We start from the raw sequence: 17,500 nt of genomic DNA, 5'->3' as shown, positions 1-17,500 counted from the left end.
TACTTTGCGCCGAAGCAATACGAATCAAAAAGAACTACGAATGGGGACTTAGAATAATTTTTCATTTTTCCCAACTTTGAAAATAATCACTTGAAAAAAATCTTAGAATCCAAAGAATAGTATACTTGATCGTTCTACAAGTCGAAAATTGGAAAAATAAGTGATATTTTTGCTTGATGCTATTTTTGTCGGTATGCAAAATCGTTGTCAAGATTCTCAAACCTTAAAATCAGGCCAGCCGGCAATTGGCGGGTGAAAATTTCAATCAATTCCCATTCCTCACATCAAACTATGCATATAACAATAGCTTTTATGCTGAATGACGGCTATCCGGCTGTCCCTATCCAAAAATTGAGAAATCCATAAGTGTCCCTACCTACTTTGCGCCGAAGCAATACGAATCAAAAAGAACTACGAATGGGGACTTAGAATAATTTTTCATTTTTCCCAACTTTGAAAATAATCACTTGAAAAAAATCTTAGAATCCAAAGAATAGTATACTTGATCGTTCTACAAGTCGAAAATTGGAAAAATAAGTGATATTTTTGCTTGATGCTATTTTTGTCGGTATGCAAAATCGTTGTCAAGATTCTCAAACCTTAAAATCAGGCCAGCCGGCAATTGGCGGGTGAAAATTTCAATCAATTCCCATTCCTCATATCAAACTATGCATATAACAATAGCTTTTATGCTGAATGACGGCTATCCGGCTGTCCCTATCCAAAAATTGAGAAATCCATAAGTGTCCCTACCTACTTTGCGCCGAAGCAATACGAATCAAAAAGAACTACGAATGGGGACTTAGAATAATTTTTCATTTTTCCCAACTTTGAAAATAATCACTTGAAAAAAATCTTAGAATCCAAAGAATAGTATACTTGATCGTTCTACAAGTCGAAAATTGGAAAAATAAGTGATATTTTTGCTTGATGCTATTTTTGTCGGTATGCAAAATCGTTGTCAAGATTCTCAAACCTTAAAATCAGGCCAGCCGGCAATTGGCGGGTGAAAATTTCAATCAATTCCCATTCCTCACATCAAACTATGCATATAACAATAGCTTTTATGCTGAATGACGGCTATCCGGCTGTCCCTATCCAAAAATTGAGAAATCCATAAGTGTCCCTACCTACTTTGCGCCGAAGCAATACGAATCAAAAAGAACTACGAATGGGGACTTAGAATAATTTTTCATTTTTCCCAACTTTGAAAATAATCACTTGAAAAAAATCTTAGAATCCAAAGAATAGTATACTTGATCGTTCTACAAGTCGAAAATTGGAAAAATAAGTGATATTTTTGCTTGATGCTATTTTTGTCGGTATGCAAAATCGTTGTCAAGATTCTCAAACCTTAAAATCAGGCCAGCCGGCAATTGGCGGGTGAAAATTTCAATCAATTCCCATTCCTCATATCAAACTATGCATATAACAATAGCTTTTATGCTGAATGACGGCTATCCGGCTGTCCCTATCCAAAAATTGAGAAATCCATAAGTGTCCCTACCTACTTTGCGCCGAAGCAATACGAATCAAAAAGAACTACGAATGGGGACTTAGAATAATTTTTCATTTTTCCCAACTTTGAAAATAATCACTTGAAAAAAATCTTAGAATCCAAAGAATAGTATACTTGATCGTTCTACAAGTCGAAAATTGGAAAAATAAGTGATATTTTTGCTTGATGCTATTTTTGTCGGTATGCAAAATCGTTGTCAAGATTCTCAAACCTTAAAATCAGGCCAGCCGGCAATTGGCGGGTGAAAATTTCAATCAATTCCCATTCCTCATATCAAACTATGCATATAACAATAGCTTTTATGCTGAATGACGGCTATCCGGCTGTCCCTATCCAAAAATTGAGAAATCCATAAGTGTCCCTACCTACTTTGCGCCGAAGCAATACGAATCAAAAAGAACTACGAATGGGGACTTAGAATAATTTTTCATTTTTCCCAACTTTGAAAATAATCACTTGAAAAAAATCTTAGAATCCAAAGAATAGTATACTTGATCGTTCTACAAGTCGAAAATTGGAAAAATAAGTGATATTTTTGCTTGATGCTATTTTTGTCGGTATGCAAAATCGTTTTCAAGATTCTCAAACCTTAAAATCAGGCCAGCCGGCAATTGGCGGGTGAAAATTTCAATCAATTCCCATTCCTCATATCAAACTATGCATATAACAATAGCTTTTATGCTGAATGACGGCTATCCGGCTGTCCCTATCCAAAAATTGAGAAATCCATAAGTGTCCCTACCTACTTTGCGCCGAAGCAATACGAATCAAAAAGAACTACGAATGGGGACTTAGAATAATTTTTCATTTTTCCCAACTTTGAAAATAATCACTTGAAAAAAATCTTAGAATCCAAAGAATAGTATACTTGATCGTTCTACAAGTCGAAAATTGGAAAAATAAGTGATATTTTTGCTTGATGCTATTTTTGTCGGTATGCAAAATCGTTGTCAAGATTCTCAAACCTTAAAATCAGGCCAGCCGGCAATTGGCGGGTGAAAATTTCAATCAATTCCCATTCCTCATATCAAACTATGCATATAACAATAGCTTTTATGCTGAATGACGGCTATCCGGCTGTCCCTATCCAAAAATTGAGAAATCCATAAGTGTCCCTACCTACTTTGCGCCGAAGCAATACGAATCAAAAAGAACTACGAATGGGGACTTAGAATAATTTTTCATTTTTCCCAACTTTGAAAATAATCACTTGAAAAAAATCTTAGAATCCAAAGAATAGTATACTTGATCGTTCTACAAGTCGAAAATTGGAAAAATAAGTGATATTTTTGCTTGATGCTATTTTTGTCGGTATGCAAAATCGTTGTCAAGATTCTCAAACCTTAAAATCAGGCCAGCCGGCAATTGGCGGGTGAAAATTTCAATCAATTCCCATTCCTCATATCAAACTATGCATATAACAATAGCTTTTATGCTGAATGACGGCTATCCGGCTGTCCCTATCCAAAAATTGAGAAATCCATAAGTGTCCCTACCTACTTTGCGCCGAAGCAATACGAATCAAAAAGAACTACGAATGGGGACTTAGAATAATTTTTCATTTTTCCCAACTTTGAAAATAATCACTTGAAAAAAATCTTAGAATCCAAAGAATAGTATACTTGATCGTTCTACAAGTCGAAAATTGGAAAAATAAGTGATATTTTTGCTTGATGCTATTTTTGTCGGTATGCAAAATCGTTGTCAAGATTCTCAAACCTTAAAATCAGGCCAGCCGGCAATTGGCGGGTGAAAATTTCAATCAATTCCCATTCCTCATATCAAACTATGCATATAACAATAGCTTTTATGCTGAATGACGGCTATCCGGCTGTCCCTATCCAAAAATTGAGAAATCCATAAGTGTCCCTACCTACTTTGCGCCGAAGCAATACGAATCAAAAAGAACTACGAATGGGGACTTAGAATAATTTTTCATTTTTCCCAACTTTGAAAATAATCACTTGAAAAAAATCTTAGAATCCAAAGAATAGTATACTTGATCGTTCTACAAGTCGAAAATTGGAAAAATAAGTGATATTTTTGCTTGATGCTATTTTTGTCGGTATGCAAAATCGTTGTCAAGATTCTCAAACCTTAAAATCAGGCCAGCCGGCAATTGGCGGGTGAAAATTTCAATCAATTCCCATTCCTCATATCAAACTATGCATATAACAATAGCTTTTATGCTGAATGACGGCTATCCGGCTGTCCCTATCCAAAAATTGAGAAATCCATAAGTGTCCCTACCTACTTTGCGCCGAAGCAATACGAATCAAAAAGAACTACGAATGGGGACTTAGAATAATTTTTCATTTTTCCCAACTTTGAAAATAATCACTTGAAAAAAATCTTAGAATCCAAAGAATAGTATACTTGATCGTTCTACAAGTCGAAAATTGGAAAAATAAGTGATATTTTTGCTTGATGCTATTTTTGTCGGTATGCAAAATCGTTGTCAAGATTCTCAAACCTTAAAATCAGGCCAGCCGGCAATTGGCGGGTGAAAATTTCAATCAATTCCCATTCCTCATATCAAACTATGCATATAACAATAGCTTTTATGCTGAATGACGGCTATCCGGCTGTCCCTATCCAAAAATTGAGAAATCCATAAGTGTCCCTACCTACTTTGCGCCGAAGCAATACGAATCAAAAAGAACTACGAATGGGGACTTAGAATAATTTTTCATTTTTCCCAACTTTGAAAATAATCACTTGAAAAAAATCTTAGAATCCAAAGAATAGTATACTTGATCGTTCTACAAGTCGAAAATTGGAAAAATAAGTGATATTTTTGCTTGATGCTATTTTTGTCGGTATGCAAAATCGTTGTCAAGATTCTCAAACCTTAAAATCAGGCCAGCCGGCAATTGGCGGGTGAAAATTTCAATCAATTCCCATTCCTCATATCAAACTATGCATATAACAATAGCTTTTATGCTGAATGACGGCTATCCGGCTGTCCCTATCCAAAAATTGAGAAATCCATAAGTGTCCCTACCTACTTTGCGCCGAAGCAATACGAATCAAAAAGAACTACGAATGGGGACTTAGAATAATTTTTCATTTTTCCCAACTTTGAAAATAATCACTTGAAAAAAATCTTAGAATCCAAAGAATAGTATACTTGATCGTTCTACAAGTCGAAAATTGGAAAAATAAGTGATATTTTTGCTTGATGCTATTTTTGTCGGTATGCAAAATCGTTGTCAAGATTCTCAAACCTTAAAATCAGGCCAGCCGGCAATTGGCGGGTGAAAATTTCAATCAATTCCCATTCCTCATATCAAACTATGCATATAACAATAGCTTTTATGCTGAATGACGGCTATCCGGCTGTCCCTATCCAAAAATTGAGAAATCCATAAGTGTCCCTACCTACTTTGCGCCGAAGCAATACGAATCAAAAAGAACTACGAATGGGGACTTAGAATAATTTTTCATTTTTCCCAACTTTGAAAATAATCACTTGAAAAAAATCTTAGAATCCAAAGAATAGTATACTTGATCGTTCTACAAGTCGAAAATTGGAAAAATAAGTGATATTTTTGCTTGATGCTATTTTTGTCGGTATGCAAAATCGTTGTCAAGATTCTCAAACCTTAAAATCAGGCCAGCCGGCAATTGGCGGGTGAAAATTTCAATCAATTCCCATTCCTCATATCAAACTATGCATATAACAATAGCTTTTATGCTGAATGACGGCTATCCGGCTGTCCCTATCCAAAAATTGAGAAATCCATAAGTGTCCCTACCTACTTTGCGCCGAAGCAATACGAATCAAAAAGAACTACGAATGGGGACTTAGAATAATTTTTCATTTTTCCCAACTTTGAAAATAATCACTTGAAAAAAATCTTAGAATCCAAAGAATAGTATACTTGATCGTTCTACAAGTCGAAAATTGGAAAAATAAGTGATATTTTTGCTTGATGCTATTTTTGTCGGTATGCAAAATCGTTGTCAAGATTCTCAAACCTTAAAATCAGGCCAGCCGGCAATTGGCGGGTGAAAATTTCAATCAATTCCCATTCCTCATATCAAACTATGCATATAACAATAGCTTTTATGCTGAATGACGGCTATCCGGCTGTCCCTATCCAAAAATTGAGAAATCCATAAGTGTCCCTACCTACTTTGCGCCGAAGCAATACGAATCAAAAAGAACTACGAATGGGGACTTAGAATAATTTTTCATTTTTCCCAACTTTGAAAATAATCACTTGAAAAAAAACTTAGAATCCAAAGAATAGTATACTTGATCGTTCTACAAGTCGAAAATTGGAAAAATAAGTGATATTTTTGCTTGATGCTATTTTTGTCGGTATGCAAAAATAGCATCACAGAATTTTTAATTGAAAAAAATTATATTCATATATAAGTGAATGCATAAAATTAAACTAAATTCTATATAACTAATTTATAATTTATCAGGTAACCGATATTATTAATTTTTAGTGATGACTTGAAAAGTTGATGCTATTTTTGTTGGTATGCAAAAATAGCATCACAGAATTTTTAATTGAAAAAAATATATATTCATATATAATTGAATGCATAAAATGAAACTAAATTCTATACAACTAATTTATATTTTATCAAGTAACCGATATTATTAATTTTCAATGATGTCTTGGAACGTTGATCCTATTTTTGTTGGTATGCAAAAATAGCATCACAGAATTTTTCATTGAAAAAAATATATATTCATATATAATTGAATGCCTAAAATAAAAATAAATTCTATACAACTAATATATATTTTATCAAGTAACCGATATTATTAATTTTCAATGATGTCTTGGAACGTTGATGCTATTTTTGTTGGTATGCAAAAATAGCATCACAGAATTTTTCATTGAAAAAAATATATATTCATATATAATTGAATGCCTAAAATAAAAATAAATTCTATGTAACTAATTTATAATTTATCAAGTAACCGATATTATTAATTTTCAATGATGTCTTGGAACGTTGATCCTATTTTTGTTGGTATGCAAAAATAGCATCACAGAATTTTTCATTGAAAAAAATATATATTCATATATAATTGAATGCCTAAAATAAAAATAAATTCTATGTAACTAATTTATAATTTATCAAGTAACCGATATTATTAATTTTCAATGATGTCTTGGAACGTTGATCCTATTTTTGTTGGTATGCAAAAATAGCATCACAGAATTTTTCATTGAAAAAAATATATATTCATATATAATTGAATGCCTAAAATAAAAATAAATTCTATGTAACTAATTTATAATTTATCAAGTAACCGATATTATTAATTTTCAATGATGTCTTGGAACGTTGATCCTATTTTTGTTGGTATGCAAAAATAGCATCACAGAATTTTTCATTGAAAAAAATATATATTCATATATAATTGAATCCATAAAATTAAACTAAATTCTATACAACTATTTTATAGTTTATCAAGTAACCGATATTATTAATTTTCAATGATGTCTTGGAACGTTGATGCTATTTTTGTTGGTATGCAAAAATAGCATCACAGAATTTTTAATTGAAAAAAATTATATTCATATATAATTGAATGCATAAAATTAAACTAAATTCTATATAACTAATTTATAATTTATCAGGTAACCGATATTATTAATTTTTAGTGATGACTTGAAAAGTTGATGCTATTTTTGTTGGTATGCAAAAATAGCATCACAGAATTTTTAATTGAAAAAAATATATATTCATATATAATTGAATGCATAAAATGAAACTAAATTCTATACAACTAATTTATATTTTATCAAGTAACCGATATTATTAATTTTCAATGATGTCTTGGAACGTTGATCCTATTTTTGTTGGTATGCAAAAATAGCATCACAGAATTTTTCATTGAAAAAAATATATATTCATATATAATTGAATGCCTAAAATAAAAATAAATTCTATACAACTAATTTATATTTTATCAAGTAACCGATATTATTAATTTTCAATGATGTCTTGGAACGTTGATGCTATTTTTGTTGGTATGCAAAAATAGCATCACAGAATTTTTCATTGAAAAAAATATATATTCATATATAATTGAATGCCTAAAATAAAAATAAATTCTATGTAACTAATTTATAATTTATCAAGTAACCGATATTATTAATTTTCAATGATGTCTTGGAACGTTGATCCTATTTTTGTTGGTATGCAAAAATAGCATCACAGAATTTTTCATTGAAAAAAATATATATTCATATATAATTGAATGCCTAAAATAAAAATAAATTCTATGTAACTAATTTATAATTTATCAAGTAACCGATATTATTAATTTTCAATGATGTCTTGGAACGTTGATCCTATTTTTGTTGGTATGCAAAAATAGCATCACAGAATTTTTAATTAAAAAAAATATATATTCATATATAATTGAATGCATAAAATGAAACTAAATTCTATACAACTAATTTATATTTTATCAAGTAACCGACATTATTAATTTTCAATGATGTCTTGGAACGTTGATCCTATTTTTGTTGGTATGCAAAAATAGCATCACAGAATTTTTCATTGAAAAAAATATATATTCATATATAATTGAATGCCTAAAATAAAAATAAATTCTATACAACTAATTTATATTTTATCAAGTAACCGATATTATTAATTTTCAATGATGTCTTGGAACGTTGAATCTATTTTTGTTGGTATGCAAAAATAGCATCACAGAATTTTTCATTGAAAAAAATATATATTCATATATAATTGAATGCCTAAAATAAAAATAAATTCTATGTAACTAATTTATAATTTATCAAGTAACCGATATTATTAATTTTCAATGATGTCTTGGAACGTTGATCCTATTTTTGTTGGTATGCAAAAATAGCATCACAGAATTTGTCATTGAAAAAAATATATATTCATATATAATTGAATGCCTAAAATAAAAATAAATTCTATGTAACTAATTTATAATTTATCAAGTAACCGATATTATTAATTTTCAATGATGTCTTGGAACGTTGATCCTATTTTTGTTGGTATGCAAAAATAGCATCACAGAATTTTTCATTGAAAAAAATATATATTCATATATAATTGAATGCCTAAAATAAAAATAAATTCTATGTAACTAATTTATAATTTATCAAGTAACCGATATTATTAATTTTCAATGATGTCTTGGAACGTTGATCCTATTTTTGTTGGTATGCAAAAATAGCATCACAGAATTTTTCATTGAAAAAAATATATATTCATATATAATTGAATGCCTAAAATAAAAATAAATTCTATGTAACTAATTTATAATTTATCAAGTAACCGATATTATTAATTTTCAATGATGTCTTGGAACGTTGATCCTATTTTTGTTGGTATGCAAAAATAGCATCACAGAATTTTTCATTGAAAAAAATATATATTCATATATAATTGAATGCCTAAAATAAAAATAAATTCTATGTAACTAATTTATAATTTATCAAGTAACCGATATTATTAATTTTCAATGATGTCTTGGAACGTTGATCCTATTTTTGTTGGTATGCAAAAATAGCATCACAGAATTTTTCATTGAAAAAAATATATATTCATATATAATTGAATGCCTAAAATAAAAATAAATTCTATGTAACTAATTTATAATTTATCAAGTAACCGATATTATTAATTTTCAATGATGTCTTGGAACGTTGATCCTATTTTTGTTGGTATGCAAAAATAGCATCACAGAATTTTTCATTGAAAAAAATATATATTCATATATAATTGAATGCCTAAAATAAAAATAAATTCTATGTAACTAATTTATAATTTATCAAGTAACCGATATTATTAATTTTTAATGATGACTTGAAACGTTGATGCTATTTTTGTTGGTATGCAAAAATAGCATCACAGAATTTTTAATTGAAAAAAATATATATTCATATATTTAAATGTACAAAATTAAAATAAAACCTGTATAACTGATGTATAAATTATCAAGTAACCGATATTATTAATTTTTAATGATGACTTAAATGTTGATGCTATTTTTGTTGGTATGCAAAAATAGCATCACAGGATTTTTAATTAAAAAAAAATATATATTTGTATATAATTGAATGCACACAATTATATTAAATTCCCTTTTATATATAATTAATTTATTATTCAATATTTATTTGATTAATCGTTGAATACCATCATACCCTTGGTGGTATGGTGGTTGTAATAAATTTTAGGGAATATTAATGAGTAAAACAAGAACACAATATTTTGATTGGGAAAAAGCCTATCGGCATAAAAAACCCAAGTTTATTAACTAATTTATAAAGATAACTGCGAATGACGCAACAAATTCGACAGTTTATGCGTCAACACACACACACACACATACGCACACTAGTTTTTATTTTGGAATTAATTCGCGGTTATTTAGAATGATTTTGATATTTGGCTTGATCAATTGTTTATGTTAATAGTTTGTGATGCACAATTAACTTTCACCGTTCGTGAAGTGTTTATGTGGCTAACCAAGCGGTTACGGACCACTGATCTCGAGATCGTGTTTTTATAATTTGTGGATGTTAAATCGTTGAAATTATTCGTGATTTATCCGAAATGGCATTCGGGATCACTGATTCAATCAAGTTTATTGTCTTTGCGGGACAGATCGTTCGTTAAAAGGTGGATATAAATTTCGATCGATATAATACACTGTGTACACTTTCACACGGATTTTCCAACTAACTGTTGAGCATTCAAAAAAAAGCTTTTCCGTCGCAAGCGTCTATTGGGTCCCGCCCCGCAATCGGCGACAGCGACATGTCCACCAGTGCGACGACGGGCCCACCGCAAGTGCTGCCACCGTAAGTGGCAGCCGTTAAAATGCCCCTATATGTCGGTAAAGACGAGTCTATTACCGTACATACTCCCGGGGGAAGCTGCGAAACGAATGTTCACTGAACAGTTGCGTAGCAGTGAAAAAACGTATAATGAGGAATGTGTAAGTTCTGTCGTGGGTCAATCTTCATCGAACTGCCTCACGACGCATATAAATGATCGCTACAACTTAAAACTAAGTTATCGGCAACATGCACAATCTGGTGATGTTGCGCTTAAACGTTCCATTGGTGGTCCTGATGGTGGCCACCCGGGCGACTCCGTCATTGCCAGGAAACACCTCAGTGATAACTCCCAATGGCCATCGAGCACAAGTAAGGTGATCATCCATCAAAAGCACCACTGACCCCACCTGGAGCTCAGCTGTGGAATCCTGCCACTTGTGACGAGTTTGCAGTTCGTGCAGATACTCCTTGTGCCATTTATTCCAAAAGTCCTGTTTGGCCTTGGTGATGAAATTATAAATGGACAAGCGATTAACTGCAACTGAGGAAAAAGATCGTTCGGGTAATTGATTGAAGGGACGACCAATGAGCAAATGTGCTGGGGTTATAGCTATGGGATCATTGGGATCAGCCGAAAGAGCACACAATGGTCGGGAATTTAATATCGCTTCGATTTCTATTAAGAAAGTATTTAATTGCTCATACGTTAATTTATGATCTTTTAAGACACGTTTCAAATGATGTTTGAAACTCTTTACGGCTGCCTCCCAAATCCCGCCGAAATGGGGAGATAATGGTGGGTTAAAGTGCCAACGGATACGTTTAGACGTCGCGTACGCGCCTACAGTGTCTTCGAATTCGGGGTTAGAAATAAGACTGTATAATTCGTCGAGTTCTCGATTCGCTCCGACGAAGTTCGTGCCGTTATCGGAGTACATGTGTTCCGGAACTCCTCTTCTACTAACGAATCTACGGAAGGCTGCTAAAAAGCCTTCTGTCGAAAGGTCGATGGCGAGTTCGATATGAACTGCCTTCGACACCATACATATAAAAACGCATCCGTATGCCTTTAAAAAAGATCGATTGCGGTCCTTTTTCTCTTTGATGAGAATTGGCCCGAAGAAGTCGACGCCTGTTTTTGCGAACGCTGGGGCTTCGTTAACACGGAATTTTGGGAGATCTGCCATCTGAGCATGGGCAAATTTTGGTCTCTGGCGGATGCATTCGAGACAGGAATGAACAATTTTCCTGATTTGATCCTTGCCGTTGAGAATCCAATATTTGGATCGAAGGATATACAGGGTAGTCTGAATCCCGGCGTGATAGTTTGACTGATGAACTCGGCGAATGAGCATATCAGTGACAAGGTGTTTACTAGGTAGTAAAATGGGGTGTTTCCGATTAAACGGAAGTTCCGACTGGGTAAGGCGTCCGCCTACCCGTAGAATTCCCTTATCGTCAATGAAGGGATGTAATTGATCAAAAGGAGTCCCTGTTCGACGCGGTCGGACTGATTCGCTGGAATCGTGGGTCGTGGCTAGCTTTCGTAGCTCGTTGGAAAATCGTTCGCGTTGGATCATAGCTAAGATGCGATACTCGGCTTCTTGGAGGTCTTCAATGGAAAGGGTGCTCGAACGCGAAATTTCCGAATTTTTCCATCGGAGGATACGCGCAATAACCCGTGTAAGCCGTTCAAAATTGGAAAATCGCGCGTATATCGCTTCTGGGGATGCCTCAGCCAGGAGGCAAACGCCTTTTTTTAATGCCGGAACTTGGAGATTTGAAGGTAAGATTGAATTCGGCCATTGTGTTTGATCATGGACTAACCATTCAGGCCCGGTAGTCCAGAGTGTATTTTTTAGAAATTCTAAAGGCATCTGTCCCCTGGATAGGGCATCCGCGGGATTATCCTCGGATCGGATGTGTTTCCAGATAACCTCATCTCCTAAAGTTTGAATATCTGCGACCCGGTTCGCTTCGAAGGTACGCAGAAGATGAGGAGCTTTCTTTAACCAACACAGCACGATGGTGGAATCCGACCATAAGTATACCTGATTGATCGAAAATTCTATTTGAGCCCTAGTCTCGACATATAGCTTTTTGAGAACGGAGGCTGCGCAAAGTTCTAAACGCGGAATTGTGACTCCCTTCAGAGGAGCTACTCGAGATTTACTGCTGATTAATCTAATCGCGACAGTGCCCTGAGAGTCCTGGGATTTAATATATAGACAGGCTCCGTAGCCGTTGATGGACGCATCACAAAATCCATGAAGTTCGATGCTTACAGCGTTCGGGATCAGAATCTGACGCGAGAAGACCACGTCGTGTAGGCTTGGAAGCTGAGATGCTAATGATATCCATTTGGAATGGATATCTTGAGGAAGCGACTCATCCCAGGTGATTTTTGCCTTCCAGCAATCCTGAATGAGGGTCTTCGCGAGAAGAGTTATGGGACCTAATAAACCCAATGGGTCGAAAATTTTGGATAGTTCAGAGAGGAGTTTCCGTTTTGTTGCGGAAACATTCGGGTTCACTTGGGCAATGGTGTATCGAAGGACGTCACTTTCGGCGTCCCAGATGATACCTAGGGTTTTTTTTAATTGGGTCGGTTCTGACCAGACAATCCAGGTCGAAGAATTTTTTATCTATGGAATTAAGCACCGCGCTGTGGTTGGATGCCCACTGACGAATTTTAAAACCGCCGCGAGCTAACAATGCTATCATTTCATCCCGGATGGTGAGGAGTTCATCGAGAGAATCTGCACCGGAGATAAAATCATCGACGTAAAAATCGCGAAGTAAGAGTTTGCTAGCGCGTGGGAAATGCTCTGCTTCGTCCCGAGCAAGCTGTTGCAACGTACGAACCGCGAGAAAGGGGGCCGAGGCTGTCCCGAAAGTGACAGTATTTAGCTGGAATGTTCGAAGTTGGCCGTGATGGGTCCATAAAACCTTCTGGAATTGGCGATCTTCCGGATGGACGAGAATCTGACGGTACATTTTCTCAATGTCAGCCGTAATGACATACCGATGAACGCGAAATCGAAGGACTTGCTCAAAGATGGTATTTTGGATCGTGGGCCCGACAAGAAGAGTGTCGTTGAGGGAAATACCCGTAGAAGTCTTCGCGGAGGCGTCGAACACGACTCGAACTTTGGTGGTCTCACTGGACTCCTTGATGACAGCATGGTGAGGAAGATAACATCCCCCCTCGATCTCGTCACACAGAGTCATATGACCGAGAGAAATGTACTCCTCCATCACCCTGGTGTATTCCAGTCTCAGTGAAGCCTTAGCTGAGAGTTTTCGTTCTAGCGCCTGAAACCGTTTGAGGGCCTGTATGCGAGATTCTCCGAGACTGAATTTCGAATCTCTGAATGGGAGACGAACTATATAGCGACCCGTGACGTCCCGTTTGGTGTGCGTCAAATAATGTTGCTCGCACGAGATTTCATCGCGAGATCGAACTGGGTCATGATCGAAGTCTTCGATGACCCAAAAACGTTCGATGAGTTTGTCGAGTTTTACGACATTACACGGCGAGTTAGTGGACGACGTTGCGATTTCGGATCCTCCGGCGACGATCCACCCCAATCGGGTCTTTTGAATCACGATGCTAGAGTGTTTATGACGGAGTTTAATTTGCCCTACCGAGAGCACTGACAACATTGTATTCGACGCGATTAATAGATCGACCGCTCTGGGTAGATGAAACTGAGGGTCGGCTAGCTTAAGATTTTTGGGGATATCGAATAGTTGTCGGGGAAATAATTCGTTGGGAATCCTCTCTGCGATCTGAGGTACTATTAAAAAATTCAATTTTTGTCTAAAGTCGTTGTGATTCGATTGTATTTCTAATTGACTGTACCTTTCTGCAATGGTACACAAACCATCTACCGCGCCGATGTTAACCGAACAGCTAATGGTGTTTAACCGAAGGGATTGCGCAAAACGTTGGGTGATTAAATTCACGGTCGAACACGAATCTAAAAGTGCACGGGCTAACACGGTTTTTCCACGATTATCAATGAGTTTGACCATCGCGGTGGTCATTAACTGGGAATCTGACGGGAACGCGACCGACGCATACGATTGGACCGCTAGTCATTGATGTCCAATGTTTGACGAAGATGGTTCTGGAGTCTTTTGTTGTTGAGAACCTCTCTCATTGTGTAACAGCGTGTGGTGATTCCGATTGCACCTCTTACACCGCTGGTTACTTTTACAAGGGAACTGATGAATCCACAAACAGTTCTGACAAGCCTTAACCTTTCTGATCAGGTTCCAACGATCCTGAGTACTGAGTCCATTGAACGTTGGACATTTATAAAGGCGATGGGACTCATTGCAGCTGGGACACTTCGAAAATGCTGCAGGGGTTTCAACTGTTGCTGACGTAGTGAACGTATTGGATCTTTTGGGAACCTTATGAGATGATTGAGAGAGATTCTCTCCTACCCGTTTTTTATTGATTTGATTTCGGCTAGATGCAGCCGAATGTTCGAAAGCTTGTTGCTTGAAAATGGCATTCTGAATGAACTTGAAGAGGTCATTCAATTTAGGGAGGGTGTCCATCTCTAGTGTGTCTTGCCATCGACTTCGGAGGACAGGGGGAAGACAACGCTCGATGATGCATACGACAAGATCATCGTTCACCTGCACATCGAGGCCTTCCAAAATGTGAAGATGCTGACGAGCTTGATCAATCAAAGCGGATAACTCGTCAGCCGACATTTTCTGGACCTGAGGAAGGTCCAGAATCGCGTGTAGATGTTCTACAGCCACCATACGTTTGTGGTCGTAGAAATCTAAAAGGGTTTGCCATGCCTTCGGATAATCCTTTTCACTAGGATCGAATTGGCTGACTTTGGCGAGAGCTTTGTCGGTAAGTGAGTCAAAGAGTTGACTGCACTTGATCGCGTCGCTAATGTCGGATCGCGAGTGAACTAATGCGATAAATTTATTTTTATAGTTGGCCCAATTTTCGCGTTTTCCATCGAAGATTGGGATGCGAATTTTGGGCAATCTCGGTAATTCTTGCCGCTCCGTAATCGTGATGTTTCCGGAATTAGCCGTTGAGCTTAGAAGAGGCGCGCTCTGTTTCAATTTTTCAATTGCACTAGCCAGTTCAAAATAGCGCGATTCGATTCGCTCGAACTCGTTTACGAGAGGATCGTCGGGATATTTCGCACATATTTTATCGTTGTATTTCCCGGCGTTTTCATAGTACGAGGTTAAACGATCCAGACGTACTTTTGCATTTATCGCGTCAACATTCAAACCGTCGAGATAATTTTCTAATTTTTCGATTTGGTTAATGAGGAGATTTAATTTCACCCGCAAATGAGTAAAATGTTTTTCCTCTTCTGGGGCATGCTCCATGTTGAATAATTTATAAGTTATTTAATTAAATTAAATTCCCGATTTCTTGTTAAATATTATTTAAATGAGTGAGAGGAATGATTAAATTCACGTTGAATCCGCTGATTCTTACAATATGTGTTTGATTGTGAAAAAGATAACAAATAGATAAAGATAGATGATATTTAGATGATCACTTATCTTTTAGATGATCGGTAACCAGCGATGTCCCCTTGAGCGCGCTGGTGGTTTTTCCACCGGAAGTGTTGGCTGCTATCACTCCGGATGCACGTCACAATGTTTTTGAGCTTCGGCTGAACTTCTTTCTTTTAAAAACTGTCTTTCCTTATTCACTAATGCACGAATTTTTCACGCCATTCGCAGTTTTTAATGGAGGTAGCAATTATACCTCACAGGAGGCACCATGATTAATCGTTGAATACCATCATACCCTTGGTGGTATGGTGGTTGTAATAAATTTTAGGGAATATTAATGAGTAAAACAAGAACACAATATTTTGATTGGGAAAAAGCCTATCGGCATAAAAAACCCAAGTTTATTAACTAATTTATAAAGATAACTGCGAATGACGCAACAAATTCGACAGTTTATGCGTCAACACACACACACACACATACGCACACTAGTTTTTATTTTGGAATTAATTCGCGGTTATTTAGAATGATTTTGATATTTGGCTTGATCAATTGTTTATGTTAATAGTTTGTGATGCACAATTAACTTTCACCGTTCGTGAAGTGTTTATGTGGCTAACCAAGCGGTTACGGACCACTGATCTCGAGATCGTGTTTTTATAATTTGTGGATGTTAAATCGTTGAAATTATTCGTGATTTATCCGAAATGGCATTCGGGATCACTGATTCAATCAAGTTTATTGTCTTTGCGGGACAGATCGTTCGTTAAAAGGTGGATATAAATTTCGATCGATATAATACACTGTGTACACTTTCACACGGATTTTCCAACTAACTGTTGAGCATTCAAAAAAAAGCTTTTCCGTCGCAAGCGTCTATTGGGTCCCGCCCCGCAATCGGCGACAGCGACATGTCCACCAGTGCGACGACGGGCCCACCGCAAGTGCTGCCACCGTAAGTGGCAGCCGTTAAAATGCCCCTATATGTCGGTAAAGACGAGTCTATTACCGTACATTATTCATATAAAGGTTGACAATGTAATCATGGAACGGGCAATATATTCTATGTTCAGGCGGTCGAAGTGGACCTACAGGTACAAGTACGCGGGACTCTTGATGCACGTGTTTTATACTAGGTCGGGCAATGGCTTCGCTTCCCATACCCAAGTATACTTCGCTTATAGTATAGCACAGCATTGCCACGAGTCCAAGTCGAAGACAGAATGACTCTCTATGTGGTACGCGCTACGGCGTTTGATATTTCGTGTGTAAAAGGATATAATATTATTACTTTTTCACTCATTTTTTTTTTAACAGAGCGTTAACTTACTTCACTCCAAGTAAAATTATAAAGTTGTCAAAATGAAAAAAGTTATTTCTTATAACCATGTCGTTTAAAAATCTAACGATGAATGTTTTCACATTTACAAATGTGGATGAGAGGAAAGTGTTTGAAATTAAAATCAGCAAAACACCTCAAAATGTATTTAATGTTAATAAAACAAATACAAAATAAAATGTGTTGCACATTTAATTTAAAAAATGTGTTATATCAACACCTAATAAAATGAAAAGAGTTTCATATTTTAAAAGAAAAAAAATCGAAGCTCCCTGGTTGATCCTGCCAGTAGTGATATGCTTGTCTCAAAGATTAAGCCAT

General features: G+C 35.7%; 1 protein-coding gene and 1 non-coding gene across 2 annotated transcripts in view; one reads left to right on the top strand and one right to left on the bottom strand.

Moving 5' to 3' along the window:
* LOC135172036 (uncharacterized) overlaps positions 1–14,364 on the bottom strand; it is a 17,385-nt gene extending 3,021 nt beyond the window's left edge. Inside the window, exons 1-4 of the mRNA XM_064138408.1 lie at positions 13,014–14,364; positions 10,579–12,910; positions 10,407–10,422; positions 10,230–10,339 (exon numbers count right to left, since the gene is read on the bottom strand). Of these exons, the coding sequence (XP_063994478.1) occupies positions 10,230–10,339; positions 10,407–10,422; positions 10,579–12,910; positions 13,014–14,364 (3,809 nt within the window). The remainder of the gene's footprint in view (positions 1–10,229; positions 10,340–10,406; positions 10,423–10,578; positions 12,911–13,013) is intronic.
* A 3,084-nt stretch (positions 14,365–17,448) lies between these two features.
* LOC135172044 (small subunit ribosomal RNA) overlaps positions 17,449–17,500 on the top strand; it is a 1,921-nt gene continuing 1,869 nt past the window's right edge. The window contains exon 1 of the ribosomal RNA XR_010300795.1: positions 17,449–17,500. This exon is cut by the window's right edge and continues 1,869 nt beyond it. This is a non-coding gene — a ribosomal RNA (small subunit ribosomal RNA).

This window comes from Diachasmimorpha longicaudata, unplaced genomic scaffold (genome assembly GCF_034640455.1).
Source record: "Diachasmimorpha longicaudata isolate KC_UGA_2023 unplaced genomic scaffold, iyDiaLong2 ctg00000143.1, whole genome shotgun sequence".
In the NCBI taxonomy this organism is placed as follows: Eukaryota; Metazoa; Arthropoda; class Insecta; order Hymenoptera; family Braconidae; genus Diachasmimorpha; species Diachasmimorpha longicaudata.
Note: the sequence above shows the minus strand (reverse complement) of the source record. Positions and strands in the feature narration are given on the sequence as shown.